This window comes from Aedes aegypti, chromosome 2 (genome assembly GCF_002204515.2).
Source record: "Aedes aegypti strain LVP_AGWG chromosome 2, AaegL5.0 Primary Assembly, whole genome shotgun sequence".
Lineage (NCBI taxonomy): Eukaryota > Metazoa > Arthropoda > Insecta > Diptera > Culicidae > Aedes > Aedes aegypti.
This window is the reverse complement of record NC_035108.1, coordinates 324,870,191-324,883,674: the sequence shown is the minus strand read 5'-3', so window position 1 is coordinate 324,883,674 and position 13,484 is coordinate 324,870,191. Positions and strand designations below refer to the sequence as shown.

Sequence of the window (13,484 nt, the reverse complement as noted above, 5' to 3'; positions counted from 1 at the left end):
ACACGATGATCCTAAAATTTTCTGGCCGGATTTGGCCTCGTGCCATTACTCGGAAGAGTAGGAGAAGTACAAGGCTAACGAGATCAATTTCGTGCCGAAGCACCGGAACTGCGGCCAATTGAAAAGTACTGGGCTATCATAAAGGCACTTCGAAAGCATCCTAAGGTAGTGAATTCGGAGGAAGATATGCAGAAAAAAGAACTGCCAGGTAAAAGAATGAGTCTAAGTGTTGTACAGGACCTTATGAGTAGTACGAAGAGAAAAGTTCGTGCATTTAGATATGGAATTGAAATTGGATAAAACAAACATGGGGAAATATTCATAAAATGTTTTATTTTACTCCTTGAAAGTTTAAAGATGATTGGTTGAACGTGCGAATTTTGCCAAATATTTGTGTTTGTCGCAATTTGGTTCCGTACACCATTTACCACCTACGAATTTGTGCGAAATGCTTAATGCTAATGCTAATATAGGTATCTGTCCATTCGCAATCGAATTTTAAGAATTTCAATTCTCTTTGAGAGATAATTTATGAATGAAAATTCATACATGATTTACTCAAAATATGTTTGAAGAATGATCGCACAGAACTCTGGAAGGAATCATCAGATTTAAACCCTACCATTCTCTGACTTGTATAACATTTATTTAACATAGCATAACATACATTTGAAAATTAGATTTTTGCAAAAATTGAGTTTTGTTCATTTGTGAATATTTCAATCCTTCGAAACATCGATTTCCACGATTATGGACAACACTACCAAAATGTCATGTCTCACATGAGTTTTGCAAACGAAATTTATTTATTTATTACAAATATGAGAATTTTGTTTATATGGGTGATCAAGGTATCCCATATCAGCTAATTGCAAATATTAATTGAACATTTTTTTGAACGTGCCTGAAACTTTCCAAAAAAAAAATATACACTCACGAGCTACGGGAGCCAGTATTTATGTTAAAAATATGAAACTTGCATCATTTGCATTTAAAAAATGAAATATCAATAAAATTTCCAAAAATATCATCAATGTTATCCCGAATTACGGTGCATTTTAGATACGATTGTTACTATTTGAATTTTTGTTCCGACTCATTCTCAACTAACTCTAGATGGACTTTCGATAATCGTAACGCCACCCTTGATCCACTATTGACTTCATTTCAATGAAATTTTGGCTTACTCCCGACAAAATCTGAACGAAAATGATCCTTTAACGTCTGAGGTTCCGTCATCGTAGTCATCGAAACTTCAAGAGCACTTTTTTTTGTTCAAAACTAAAAATTACTCGACGAAAATGTTTTCTTTGTGATCTGATTGGAGGATAGAATACTTTCGTGTAAATTTTCTTGATTTTGAACAAAAAAACTGCTTTCGAAAATTCTGAAATTAATGTCTTCTTAATTATTATTTTTGACTAACTCTCAACTCTCAAGTTAGTTTCGGAAGATATGCGAAAAATAAGAGGGAAACAAATGACGCGTGTTTGTGAATGGTTGGCATTGAATTTTCAACCGTGAATCGTTGATAGAATTATTTTCGGAAGTGGCATGGTAAGACAACTAAACTCAACAACCAGGTATAACACTATCAAATGAAGACCTAAATTTTTGGTTTACAGTCTACACCGATCAACCTTTCAGGCTTCAATCAATCGGTACAAGACAAGGAGAAAGTGAGATGACCAAAATTCCATCCAACCAGTTCTAGTCGACAAATAATTAACATCGAATTGCCAAGTGTGACTATGACGCCTGACCAACGCAGCACGCAGCGATTAATACAGATCTTTTCACATGCTACCGTGATAATTAAAGGGTCTCTGGTAGACTATCGGCAAATTGACGCCAACTAGTGTCTACCAGGTTAAAACGGGAGTGCTCGATATTCAGATTCTTGAAACACAAAATAGATAAGTGCAGATTTAAATGTACCCATGAGTATAACCTTTTAGTGTAGGTCATGGTTCCATTTGGTTCGGTAACGGCGGTTAAATTAACAATCAGATACTAATAACGATAAATTCAATATATTTCCTTATTTATCGATCACAGCACAGTCAAACGTATTTTGCCAGGTTACGCCTTACCATGAGTAATCTCGTCAAATATTTTTGTGTTTTACTGTTTCTCCAAACGTGCCACGCGAATCACACGGAATCTTTTGAGTTTCATGAACGTGAAAAACGATGGCTAACCTTTAGCCCTTATGGCGGGGTGGCAAAGCTGATAATCGGTGCACTCAATCCGGTCCAGTTTCATCACAATAAACTGATTCGGAACATCAACCTAGCAGTGAATCTACAAGCCAACTACATCATTCCTGCGACTATCATTTGGCCCGTTCCGGCCAGCATCTTTAAGAACCGGGTTAACAACGACTATGTGGACAATAGCCGCATCCAGCTGTATCAGATTCTGGAAAACATGTTCGACTATGGGGGCATTAGTGGACGTGAATGTGTCCTCCGGACGATATGCGAGATTGCCGAAACGCCTCTCAACCACAGTGGAATGTTTGGTGAATTGATGGATGTGATGTTTACGTGAGTATCGTGAAAGATATTTGGGATATTGAATTACAAAAATGTATCAATTTCGATTTTTAGACCTTATGACGCGGAACACCTGGATCAATCTTATATGGAAGCACGACAACATGGCTTGAACGGGTCAAATTGTGTTCAAGTCTACAAACGTTGCCCGTTAGGTTCCGGACTGCTAGAGAAGCTTACCGTACTTCATTTGTTTAAATAAAAGACGTTATCATATTTTTATTGCAGTTTTAATTCTTAAGATTTTCCAAAAAATAGTTAAAAAAGTCGATATTCAAAAGGGGTCATGCACAAATTACGTCACGCTCCGAGGGGGGGAGGGGGTCAAGCCAAGCGTGACAAGTCTTACAAAAAAATGGAGTACTCATACAAAAAACGTGACAAAAAAGTTGAAATTTAGCGTGACATAATTTGTGTACCATCCCAAACTGAAAAGGCAATAGATGACTCTTTTTCAGTGGTAATAAAAACGAAATCCTGAAGCAAAGAAAGCACAATGGAAGATGAACTAAACACAAAAAGTTATGTATTCATATTACGCTTGATTTCTAATCACTACTTTTTCGATCCACTTTCCTAATTGCAAGTAATTTACGTTTTTCATTATTTTCCATACGTTTTGACAGTTCACCGACTACAATTCTTCCATGCGCTTGTGTTAGAAATTTGAAAAATTTAAGAATCCAGCGTAGCGCGATCAGTGAAAGGAATACACACATCAATGTCGCTGCTAGGCGGCCAGCACAGATAAACTGAATGTTCGAAGGGTTGTTGTCTGTACTTTTTGCCACTGGCGCCAACTGTTAGCGATTAAGATCAAAATAAACAGTCGTTACCCTATTTAAATTCATTTTTTTGGTTTCCCAAAAAACACTGGATTGCTAAAAAAAACTTCAGGGAACTACCAAGAACTTTCCTACATGTACGATTTTTGACGTTAACTACGTCTTACGGCAATATACTGGGTGTCAATTGAAAATCTAAAATTTTGCGACCGTCACGAAATTATGTAAGATTTTGAACGCTAATAACTCAGTCATTTATAGATAGATTTTCAATATTTTCCCACCAATCAATCGGAAATGTATACAACAATTTCCTCGAATGGAGAAAACTATTGATTATTGACAATAAACTATTGAAAATTGGGAAAATGTCGACCCCTTTCTTACGCAACCAATCACGTGCAAGCAGTTTACCACGCTTCTTTTGCGTTCCGCTTCGCACTATAAAAGCAGACCGATTCCTGCTTCTTCGCTCATTCTTCTTTTTGCCGTCAGATTGTGAACATGGTCGGCGAGCAAGTCTCGAGTGCCTTTCGCATTCTCTGCTCAGTTTTCAATGGAACGCGAATGGAACAACAACACGCCGCCGCGACTGAAGCCGCTTGTTAAAGCGCCCATCGTCATCGCCACCGCAAACCTCATCGGGCGAGGAGGATTTCTACCAGTGCGCCGTCAGCACCTCGCTACCAGAGGCAAGCTCTTGATCATCAAGCGGCGGCAAAACACCAGCGTCCGGATTGTGAAATCGCTCAAGATTTCTCAATGGACTCGCGCTTCCAGAATTGGCGCTGCAGGAATCGGGGCGCAATGGTAAGTTTGTACGAGGTGGCTGAAGAAAATCGACCAAAGCCGCTTGTTGAAGCGCACATCGTCATCAGCACCGAAAATCTCACCAGGCGAGGAGGATTGCAACCAGTGCGCCGTCAAAATGTGTCCGTGTTACGTAAATTCAACAATTCAATCGGCCCTTTTCAGAGCCAACAAATGTGTTTTAAAGAGTTGACTGTGTAATATTCCTTAATTTGTTCGAGATGGCTGAAGAAAATCGACCAAAGCCGCCAAAATGTGTCCGTGTTACGCAAATTCAACAATTCAATTGACCCTTTTCAGAGCCAACAAATGTGTTTTAAAGAGTTATTTGTGTAATATTCCCTAATGTGTTTACCACATACTTGCTATAATCTCTTAATTCATCTCATAGCATCATACAATAATTGATTTATTACGAATAATTGACAATACGGCAATTTGAGGATGTTTCCGAGGACGCTGCTGCTGTGCCGTTAAAATGCAATATATTGACGTTAACTACGTCTTACGGCAATATACTGGGTGTGAATTGAAAATCTATAAAGTTGCGACCGTTACGATATTATGTTAGAGTTTGAACTAAAGGAAGGCTGCATCTATGACAATCGACTAAAATTCAAATGCAGAAAATAACTTGGCGTAGTTAACGTCATGCGGTCGTGTCTTGTACACAACCCCCCCTGATTTTTTCTCAAAGAAATAGTGCAGAGTTTCAAGGTATTCTTGCAAAGATTCCCTCTTGGCAATATCCAGTTCTTTTTAAATTTGTTTATCGGAATATCGGTCTATTTTGCTCGAAGTAAGAGGGAGCATGGAGAAGAAAGCAATGAATACTAGATGGATAGGTACCGTAAGGGAACGGCGGGAGAAATTGGATTAGGGCGATGACATATTGCAGGAGTAGAGAAGGGATAAAAGGAGAGAAGAGAGTCAAAGCTCTCTCAATGCAAACTATACACGCTAAACTTGTCACGCTCAGAAATGAGTGCCGAGTACACAAAATCAGCCTCTCTTCATGCAGCACCGATTCTGTGCAAAGGGGGCTGTACACAGTTTTGTGCAAACGGTGGTACCGCCGTGCGGGGTGACATTGGGCCTAGGGGGTTACTTTGACCGCCCTTTTCGATGCATCTCATAGCTAGTACGTGAGTCATAAAACTAATCCATGACTATCCAGTGGCTATTTATAACGTATTCTTGAAGCTTGTCACACTGTTTTCATTACTCTGGCCTTAGTTTGCTGTAAAAATCTTGGCCCAAAGTTACCCTTATGGCCCAATGTCACCCCGCACGACGGTAAAAAAAACCGAATGAGTGAAATGAGCACAGAGGAGGAACGCTTGGAATGCGGAATTCGCTTCCATTTTTGGTTTGCTTCTGAAAACATTAAATAAACATTCAAATTTCCAAGTTTTCATAGATTTTTACATTCGAATAGCCGAAGAATATTAACTGCAATTAATAAAACATTTACAGTACTCGTAGAAAAGGTATGCAATTATAATACTATTACATTACATAGATACAAACATGATATTATATGATAGTGTATTGTTTAAACTTCCAGTCGTCGCGCGGTTCACCACCGTCAAAACCACCACACTGCTGTTGTGGACGAAAAGCGATTTTTTTTTCAAAAGTGTTGTACAAAATACAACAGCGTTCATAACAGCAGAAGTTTAATAATTTAATTTTGTGTGGAAAAAGGCATTCAATTTCAAAATTCTAGAAAATTATAACTTTTTTTGAAAAAAATTTCGGTAGACTTGATAGATATCATTTTTTTAATTTCTTTATTAGTATCATTTCAAACATTACATTCATTTCTTCTGTGTGTTCTGTGTTATTAGACAACACTATCATCCTAATTTGGTAAAACCAATTTAAGATAGTATTAACATTTTATTAACAACATATTACATTTCATTTCCCGTAGCAGTTCAGATTTTTTACAGGTGAGTTGATTTTACCTGCTTATAAGAGAAAAAAAAACACGTTTTCAATTTACTTAACTTAACCTAAATATATAACGCATTAATCGTGGCAATGGAAGATTGTAACGTTTTTGCCTGAAATTATTAATTATTTTATTTGACACTAGTGGTCCCGGCAAACTTCGTCTTGCCATCAAGTAGGCTGTTGAAAAATGTCATTGGAGCTCCCATACAAAATAACATATCAGTACTCCCCCGAAAACTTTCCTAAACTTTTTCGTCGCACGAACACGTCGGAACCCTTCAAGAAGACAACAGTGAAAGAATTGTGTAAATATGTTGTCCCGTTCTTAAGCCATTTCGTGACATACAAACACCACTCCATTTTTATTTATAAAGAAAATTTATTCCAATGTTTCAACATTGGATATTTTATGTAACTCATTAGCACAGACAAACAGACGTAACACTCAGAACAAATCTCGATCAAATTCATAGTCGCGAGTAGTTGTACGCCCAATGCTAAAATAAATGTGTTTGGCCGACGGGCCAATAGATGGCGGTAGTGTGCAAACGTCAAACGCGAACAAAAACGATGCGAGCGCTGCAAGTGGCGGATTGGCCACCTACCATATTTTCGAATCGACCGTTAAAAAGGTGGTCGATGGACAATGAAGAGAGTGTGACGTCTGTTTGTCTGTGTCATTAGTACTATACAAGGGAGGAAGCTTCAGAATAATTTTCAAATTTTATTTTGAATTCTCTGAAGAGCTTTTTTCCTGGTTACAATCACAACAGCTAGTCCATATTGGTACAGCATACAACATGGTTCGCCTGAAAATTTGTTTGCATATCATAAGCTTCTTCTTAAGACAAAGTTTTGATTTTCTATTAATAATGGGATAGAGACATTATACATATTTATTACATTTGACTTGAATGCCCTCAATGTGGTTTTTGAAAGTTAAATTCTTATCTAGCATGAGCCCTAGATACTTAACTTCATCTGACCAATTTATTGGAACCCCTCTCATCGTGACAACATGTCTACTTGAAGGTTTCAAATAAAGAGCTTTTGGTTTATGTGGGAATATTATTAGTTGAGTTTTGAAAGCATTAGGAGAAATCTTCCATTTTTGCAAGTATGAAGAAAAAATATCCAAAAATTTTTGCAATCGACTACAGATGGCAGGCTTCGTCTTTTGGCGGAGAGGCCTGTGTCATCCGCAAACAAAGATTTTTGACATCCCTGAGTTAACTCAGATAAGTCAGATGTGAAAATATTGTATAATATTGGTCCCAAAATGCTGCCTTGGGGAACACCAGCTCTTACAGGAAGTCTTTCAGACCTGGAGTTCTGATAATTAACCTGAAGTGTACGGTTTGACAGATAATTTTGAATTATTCTAACAATGTATGTTGGAAAATTAAAGTTTTTTAATTTTACGATCAAGCCTTCAGTGCCAAACACTGTCGAATGCTTTTTCTAGATAAGCAAGACTCGTAGAATAGCCTTCAGATTTGTTGGAACGAATCAAATTTGTTACACGTAAAAGTTGATGAGTGGTCGAATGTCCATGGCGGAATCCGAACTGTTCATTGGCAAAAATTGAATTTTCGTTGATGTGGGCCATCATTCTGTTCAAAATGACTTTTTCAAAATGTTTAGTGATGAAGGAAAGCAAACTGATTGGACGATAGCTAGAAGCTTCTGCAGGATTTGTGTCTGGTTTTAAAATTGGAACAACCTTAGCATTTTTCCATTTGTCAGGAAAATATGCTTATTGAAAACATTTGTTAAATATATCAACTAAGAATGATAAGCTACTTACGGGAAGTTTCTTGATGAGGATGTAAAAAATTCCATCATCGCCAGGAGCTTTCATATTGTTGATTTTTTTAATATTAGTTCTCATTTCTTCCAAATCAGTATCCCAGGAATTTTCGAAAACGTTGTCTTGATTGAGAGTATTTTTGAAGTCCTGAGTAACTTGATTTTCTATTAGACTAGTAAGTCCTTAATTAAAATTGTGCGCGCTTTCAAACTGCATAGCAAGTTTTTGAGCTTTTTCACAATTAATTAGTAGTAATTTGTTTTCTTCTTCCAATGCTGGTATTGGCTTCTGAGTTTTTTTTTCTCCAAATTTTAGATAATTTCCAAAAGGGCTTAGAGCCAAGGTCCAATTGAGAAATTTTGTTTTCAAAATTTTTGTTTCTTAATTGTGAAAAACTCATGATTACTTTCTGCAAATCTTGCCATATAATTTTCATAGCAGGATCGCGAGTGCGTTGAAATTGCCTTCTCCTCACGTTTTTAAGACGGATCAAAAGTTTAAGACCATCGTCTATAATCACGGGTTCAAATTTTACTTCACATTTTGGAATTGCAATGCTCCTGGCTTCAACAATGGAATTTGTTGAAGTTTCCAAAGCATTGTCAATATCAAGTTTTGTTTGTAAGGGAATATTAACATCAAGATTAGAGTCAATAAATGTTTCATATATATTCCAGTCAGCTCTGAAATAATTGAAAGTGGAGCTGATAGGATTGAGAATCGCTTCATGGGATAATTTAAATGAACAGGAACATGATCAAAATCAAAATCAGATGACTAGAGTCGGTTAAGACCAAATCAATCGTAGATGGATTTCTAGAAGAGGAAAAACATGTAGGGCTATCAGGGTATTGAATTGAAAAATATCCTGAAGAGCACTCACCAAATAAAATTCTGCCGTTGGAATTACTTTGAGAATTATTCCATGACCGATGTTTTGTCACCAATGACAAAAAAAATTTGACTTATAGCGAGTCAATTTTCGCAAGTCAGTTTTGAACAAATTAACTTGCTGTCCAGAGCATTGAAAAGGCAAATAGGCAGCTATGAAAGTATATTTACCAAGCTGTGCTTCAACAGAAACCCAAGTAACCAGTAAGCACGATAATGCGGCACGGTAACAGCATTATATGCGCATATAAGGTAATCATTTGATGCTTGTCAGTTTTATATACGCATATAATGCTATTATAATGCCAGAAAAGGCGAAATAGCGTGCCATTATAATGCGAAGATATAACCGTGCTTCTCGGCATCACTAGTGCTGATATAAGACCACGTGAGAAACGTCAGTTGTTTTCGCCAGGTTTTTCGGGCGAATATTTTGTGCTTTCGCGTACGCAGCCAGAGAGCTTTCACGTATGCGGCCAAGCAGCTGGTACACGAGGTAAATAAATAAATGAATAAAAACGGAAACCTCGAATAGTATGCAAAATGTAATAAAATGATTGAGATAGTACTTCTCCGTATCAGACTTATTCATTTTGGTGGTTTTCATCCTTTTGAGGACTTGAAATTGCCACATATTGATCCTTGTTTTATGATGATGAAATTCCTCATTTTGCATCTCGAACCTGCGACACCTGTATTGTTGAGTTGTTGAAGTTCTGCTCCTTTGCTCCTTCGCCCACATAAGATGAATAGTATTGGAAAGAAAAGTGACCAATTTAAACCACCACTTTTCCCCGTCATAAAACCTGCAATTGTAGTAGTGAGAAGACTTATGTTTGACTCCCTCTCACCACTATATGTAAACACAAAGCACGTGGTATATCTGTCAAAACACTGGATGGCATTTAAACAGGCCCTGTATGCGAATATAGAGCCAATATAGTGCTTATTTAATGCCCGTATGCATCAGGCTTAGAAGCATTAATGATGCTGTAATAGGGTTTCTATGCAGCGGAAGTGCTGTTATAAGGTGCATAAGCATTTTGTGGGCTTCGTGGCCGTGCGGTTAGTGTTACCAAGCATTTAGCCGCATCGTGTCAAGGAGTGTGGGTTCGATTCCCGCTTCAGTCCGGAAAACTTTTCGTCAGGAAGGTTTTTCGACTGTGCCACTGGGCGTTGCATGCTAGTCCGTTGTCTAGTGTGGTGCTTCCTTCAAAGGGCAAATCGTCCACTGGAAGCATTAACGTGTCGGTGTCTTTAAAAAAAAAGCATTTGTGGTGCTATTATAATGCATGTACGCATTTATGATGCTGATTAAGGGCTTATTATTAGTGCTTATGGTTACTTGGGAACACCTAAAGTTTCAAAAATTTTAGTTTCAAATGATGAAAACAGTTGATGTTTTATACGCCTATGAATGATGATTGCAACTCCCCCACATGCCCCATCAAGTCGATCATTACGATAAACAAAAAAGTTAGGATCTCTTTTGAGTTTAGATCCAGGTTTTAAATACGTTTCGGTAATAACTGCTATATGCACGTTATTAACTGTTAGAAAATTAAACAGCTCGTCCTCTTTACCATTCAGAGAACGAGCATTCCAATTTAAAATATTTAAATTATTATTTGGATCCATTAGAAAAACGTAATCCAATAACAATTTGATTTGTAAATTTTACACCTACTTGGACTGCTTCAGTCATAGTGGTGGCTTTGAACATTGCATCAATCATTAGATTCAATTGTTCAGTTAGAAAATTAAAATCAGAGGCAGACATGTCACTTGAAGTGGGTGCATTATCTGATGATTTCCCATTAGAATTTTCGGCAGACGAAGAAGCGGAGTAGGAGGTACCTGTGGCGGTAGGGTTTTTTTCCATTTGATTTGAAACAAGTGGAACGAATAGGGGCACGGTGTCTTTTTCATGTAACTTTATAACAAAAAATTCGGCATGTCTCAAATTTTAACCAATGAATGACAAGACCTTCCTCTTTCATTTGCTGTTAAAATGAAAATAATCCATCGGGGGGTCTAGTGCAATTTTTTTTTTGAGATTTTGTTATTTGTGATATTATTTTAAATGCACCGTGAATTGATAAATTTTGGTGAGGTGAACTGTTGAAACGGATTTAGATGAAAATGTTGCAAAAATCTAGTGTCAATATCTTGTAGATTATATTCTAGACAGCTCTAGAAAATTTACAGGCCGAGGCCGAAATTTAAATTTTCGAGTTGCCACTCTTTTGCTTTCATCCATTGTTGAAATTTGCATTGCTTTTAAAACTAAGTATGTCAAACAACCTGTTTTCAATTTTTATTTATAACTCAAGAGCAATATTCATCTTTCGAGGTCGAAAGGATAATAAGTCGAAAGATAAAAGGAAGACAAGACAAATGGTCGAAAATGCAAAAGTTCAAAAGAACCAAAGGTTGAAAGTGATTTGCATTAAGGGAAATTAAATAATTTTTGAAAGAAGATTTTTAACCTTTTATCCCCTTTTTATTCCTCCTCGAACTTTTGCCCTTACGATCTTATGTCATAGATTCTAGAAAATTAACAAGTTCATCTTCATCTTTCTGGCATTACGTCCCCACTGGAACAGAGCCTGCTTCTCAGCTTAGTGTTCTTATGAGCACTTCCACAGTTATTAACTGAGAGCTTACTGTGCCAATGACCATTTTTGCATGCGTATATCGTAGGGCAGGTACGAAGATACTCTATGCCCTGGGAAGTCGAGAAAATTTACAACCCGAAAAGATCCTCGACCGGTGGGATTCGAACCCACGACCCTCAGCTTGACAAGTTCATATTTGTGCCAATGACAGACGCAATATAATATTTCATAAATCCAATATTCTAACCCAATTGCAATAGCAATGCAATGTTGACACTATTGTCCATGTGTTTGTTGTGAGAATTGACAGAACATTGCTTTTGTTTGCAATGGTAAAACAAACAGAATTGCTGACAAATATTCTCAGATTAGCTGCCAGTCTAGGGCTGAAAATCTCTTAAATAAAGATAAGAATATTAATAATAATGCTGACGAATATACACTTCCTTTTTAAATTGATGGTAGGAAAAGTGCAAATGAATTCATACAAACATCGAAAGATTTTATTCATAACAAATCTATCAGTGAAAAATTGATCGTGTGATCGTAATATTTTTCTTAGAGATCTCAATAAGTGCTGTAATGTTAAGTTTTAGCATAGTTTTATTAGAGTTGTACGGAATTCTATAGTAATTCATAAAACAAATACATTAAATCAGCTTTGAAAATGTTACTCGGTAACTTTACGATTTTGCTAGCTTTATAACATAATCATACGAAGCTTTAACAAAAATATCAGGTGAATCATAAAAGTCTCCGATTGCACCAAAAAAAGAGCCATAAACGGTGATCTTTAGCGCATACAGACTTGTTTGCTATTTACATCCAGCAGATCTCAAGAACTATGTTTCGTATAGCTTTCTTGTGTTCAAAACTTCTAAAAGCGCCAGCTCGAACGACTTTTGATGCTAATCTTCCATCGAAAGACGTTCGAGTTGGCGCTATAATTGAATTAGAAGAGTCATAGGAATTCAAAATCATGAAGTTTGAGCCGTCACATGCCTAGTTTTGGTGCTAAAATTTAGTGGTCCCATATTACGGGTTTTCCGGTGGTCATTTCGGTACCCAGAAGGACCAGAATAACCATCAATTCATTCTTTTGGCAAAATACATTCAAACATAATCAATCGTTATGAGTTGGACACATGTCATCTGGTTTTTTGGCTTAAATCCGAGTAATTTCATCGAATTGTCCAGATTGGGTACCTTCCGGGTCTCCAGGAACCGGTTCTGTATGGACCATACTGGACCGAGTTTTTCAAGGGATATGCACCGGTAATTGGTTCCTTATTACAGAGAAATTTTATGTCAAAATTTCCATCAACCGAATAGTACCAATGTGAATTACATACACAAAACTACGATGGAAACTTACTTTTCGGATGTTCCGGGTTTCCGGAACCGGGTATGAATAACTAAATGATTTGAGAATCTCTATTTAAAGTCCACGTAAAAACCTATTCAACAATATGATGACGGTTCAGATTACTTGTTTAGTTACGAAACTACAGGTTGTCAAAGTAAGGGTATCTAAAGGGACTTTTTTCAGATGTGGCAGGTTCCCGGTGGACACAGTGACGCAATTCCGGATCTCCGGTTGGTTTTCCGAAAATCAACATGTGTACATTTCATTTCAGCCCAACAGAAATAAATTCGGTCAACACACTGATTTTTCGAGCTCTTTGAGTTTTTGGGTCAAAAACGACCCTAAGTCACAATTTGTTACTTTTATTTATGGAAGCTCCCTAAGGGGCCATTCAAAACTTTTGTCTCCGAAAAAATAAATGTTCCCACAAAAAATACCTAATTGTCAGAAAACGTCAAATTGCACGGTTATTTTAATCAAAAGTTACAATGATTTGAATTTTGAAATGGGTCGAAAACGACCTAGTAAGGACTTGCTAAGGTTAAGTTATATATCAAACTCAGTAAAAAAAATTGAAAAAAAAAATTGTTCTAGACCCCCCGACCGATTATTTCCGTTTTGGTCGCAAATGAAAGGGGAAAATCATGGCTTTCTTGTGTCAAAATTTCAGACATGCCTAATTTTTTG

At 37.0% G+C, this 13,484-nt stretch overlaps 1 protein-coding gene across 1 annotated transcript; it reads left to right on the top strand.

The window, feature by feature from the left end:
- The first annotated feature begins 2,055 nt into the window (after window positions 1-2,055).
- On the top strand, window positions 2,056-2,780 carry LOC5571954. The gene is made up of 2 exons (XM_021841574.1): window positions 2,056-2,549; window positions 2,613-2,780. The coding sequence occupies exons 1-2, from the start codon at window positions 2,095-2,097 to the stop codon at window positions 2,758-2,760; spliced, it is 603 nt and encodes a 200-aa protein (XP_021697266.1). The 5' UTR covers window positions 2,056-2,094; the 3' UTR covers window positions 2,761-2,780.
- Window positions 2,781-13,484: the final 10,704 nt, after the last annotated feature.

Coding starts and splice junctions, on each gene's coding strand:
- LOC5571954 (XM_021841574.1), top strand. CDS start 2,095: ATGAGTAATCTCGTCAAATATTTTTGTGTTTTACTGTTTCTCCAAACG. Junction 2,550..2,612: donor TTGATGGATGTGATGTTTAC/GTGAGTATCGTG, acceptor TTCGATTTTTAG/ACCTTATGACGCGGAACACC.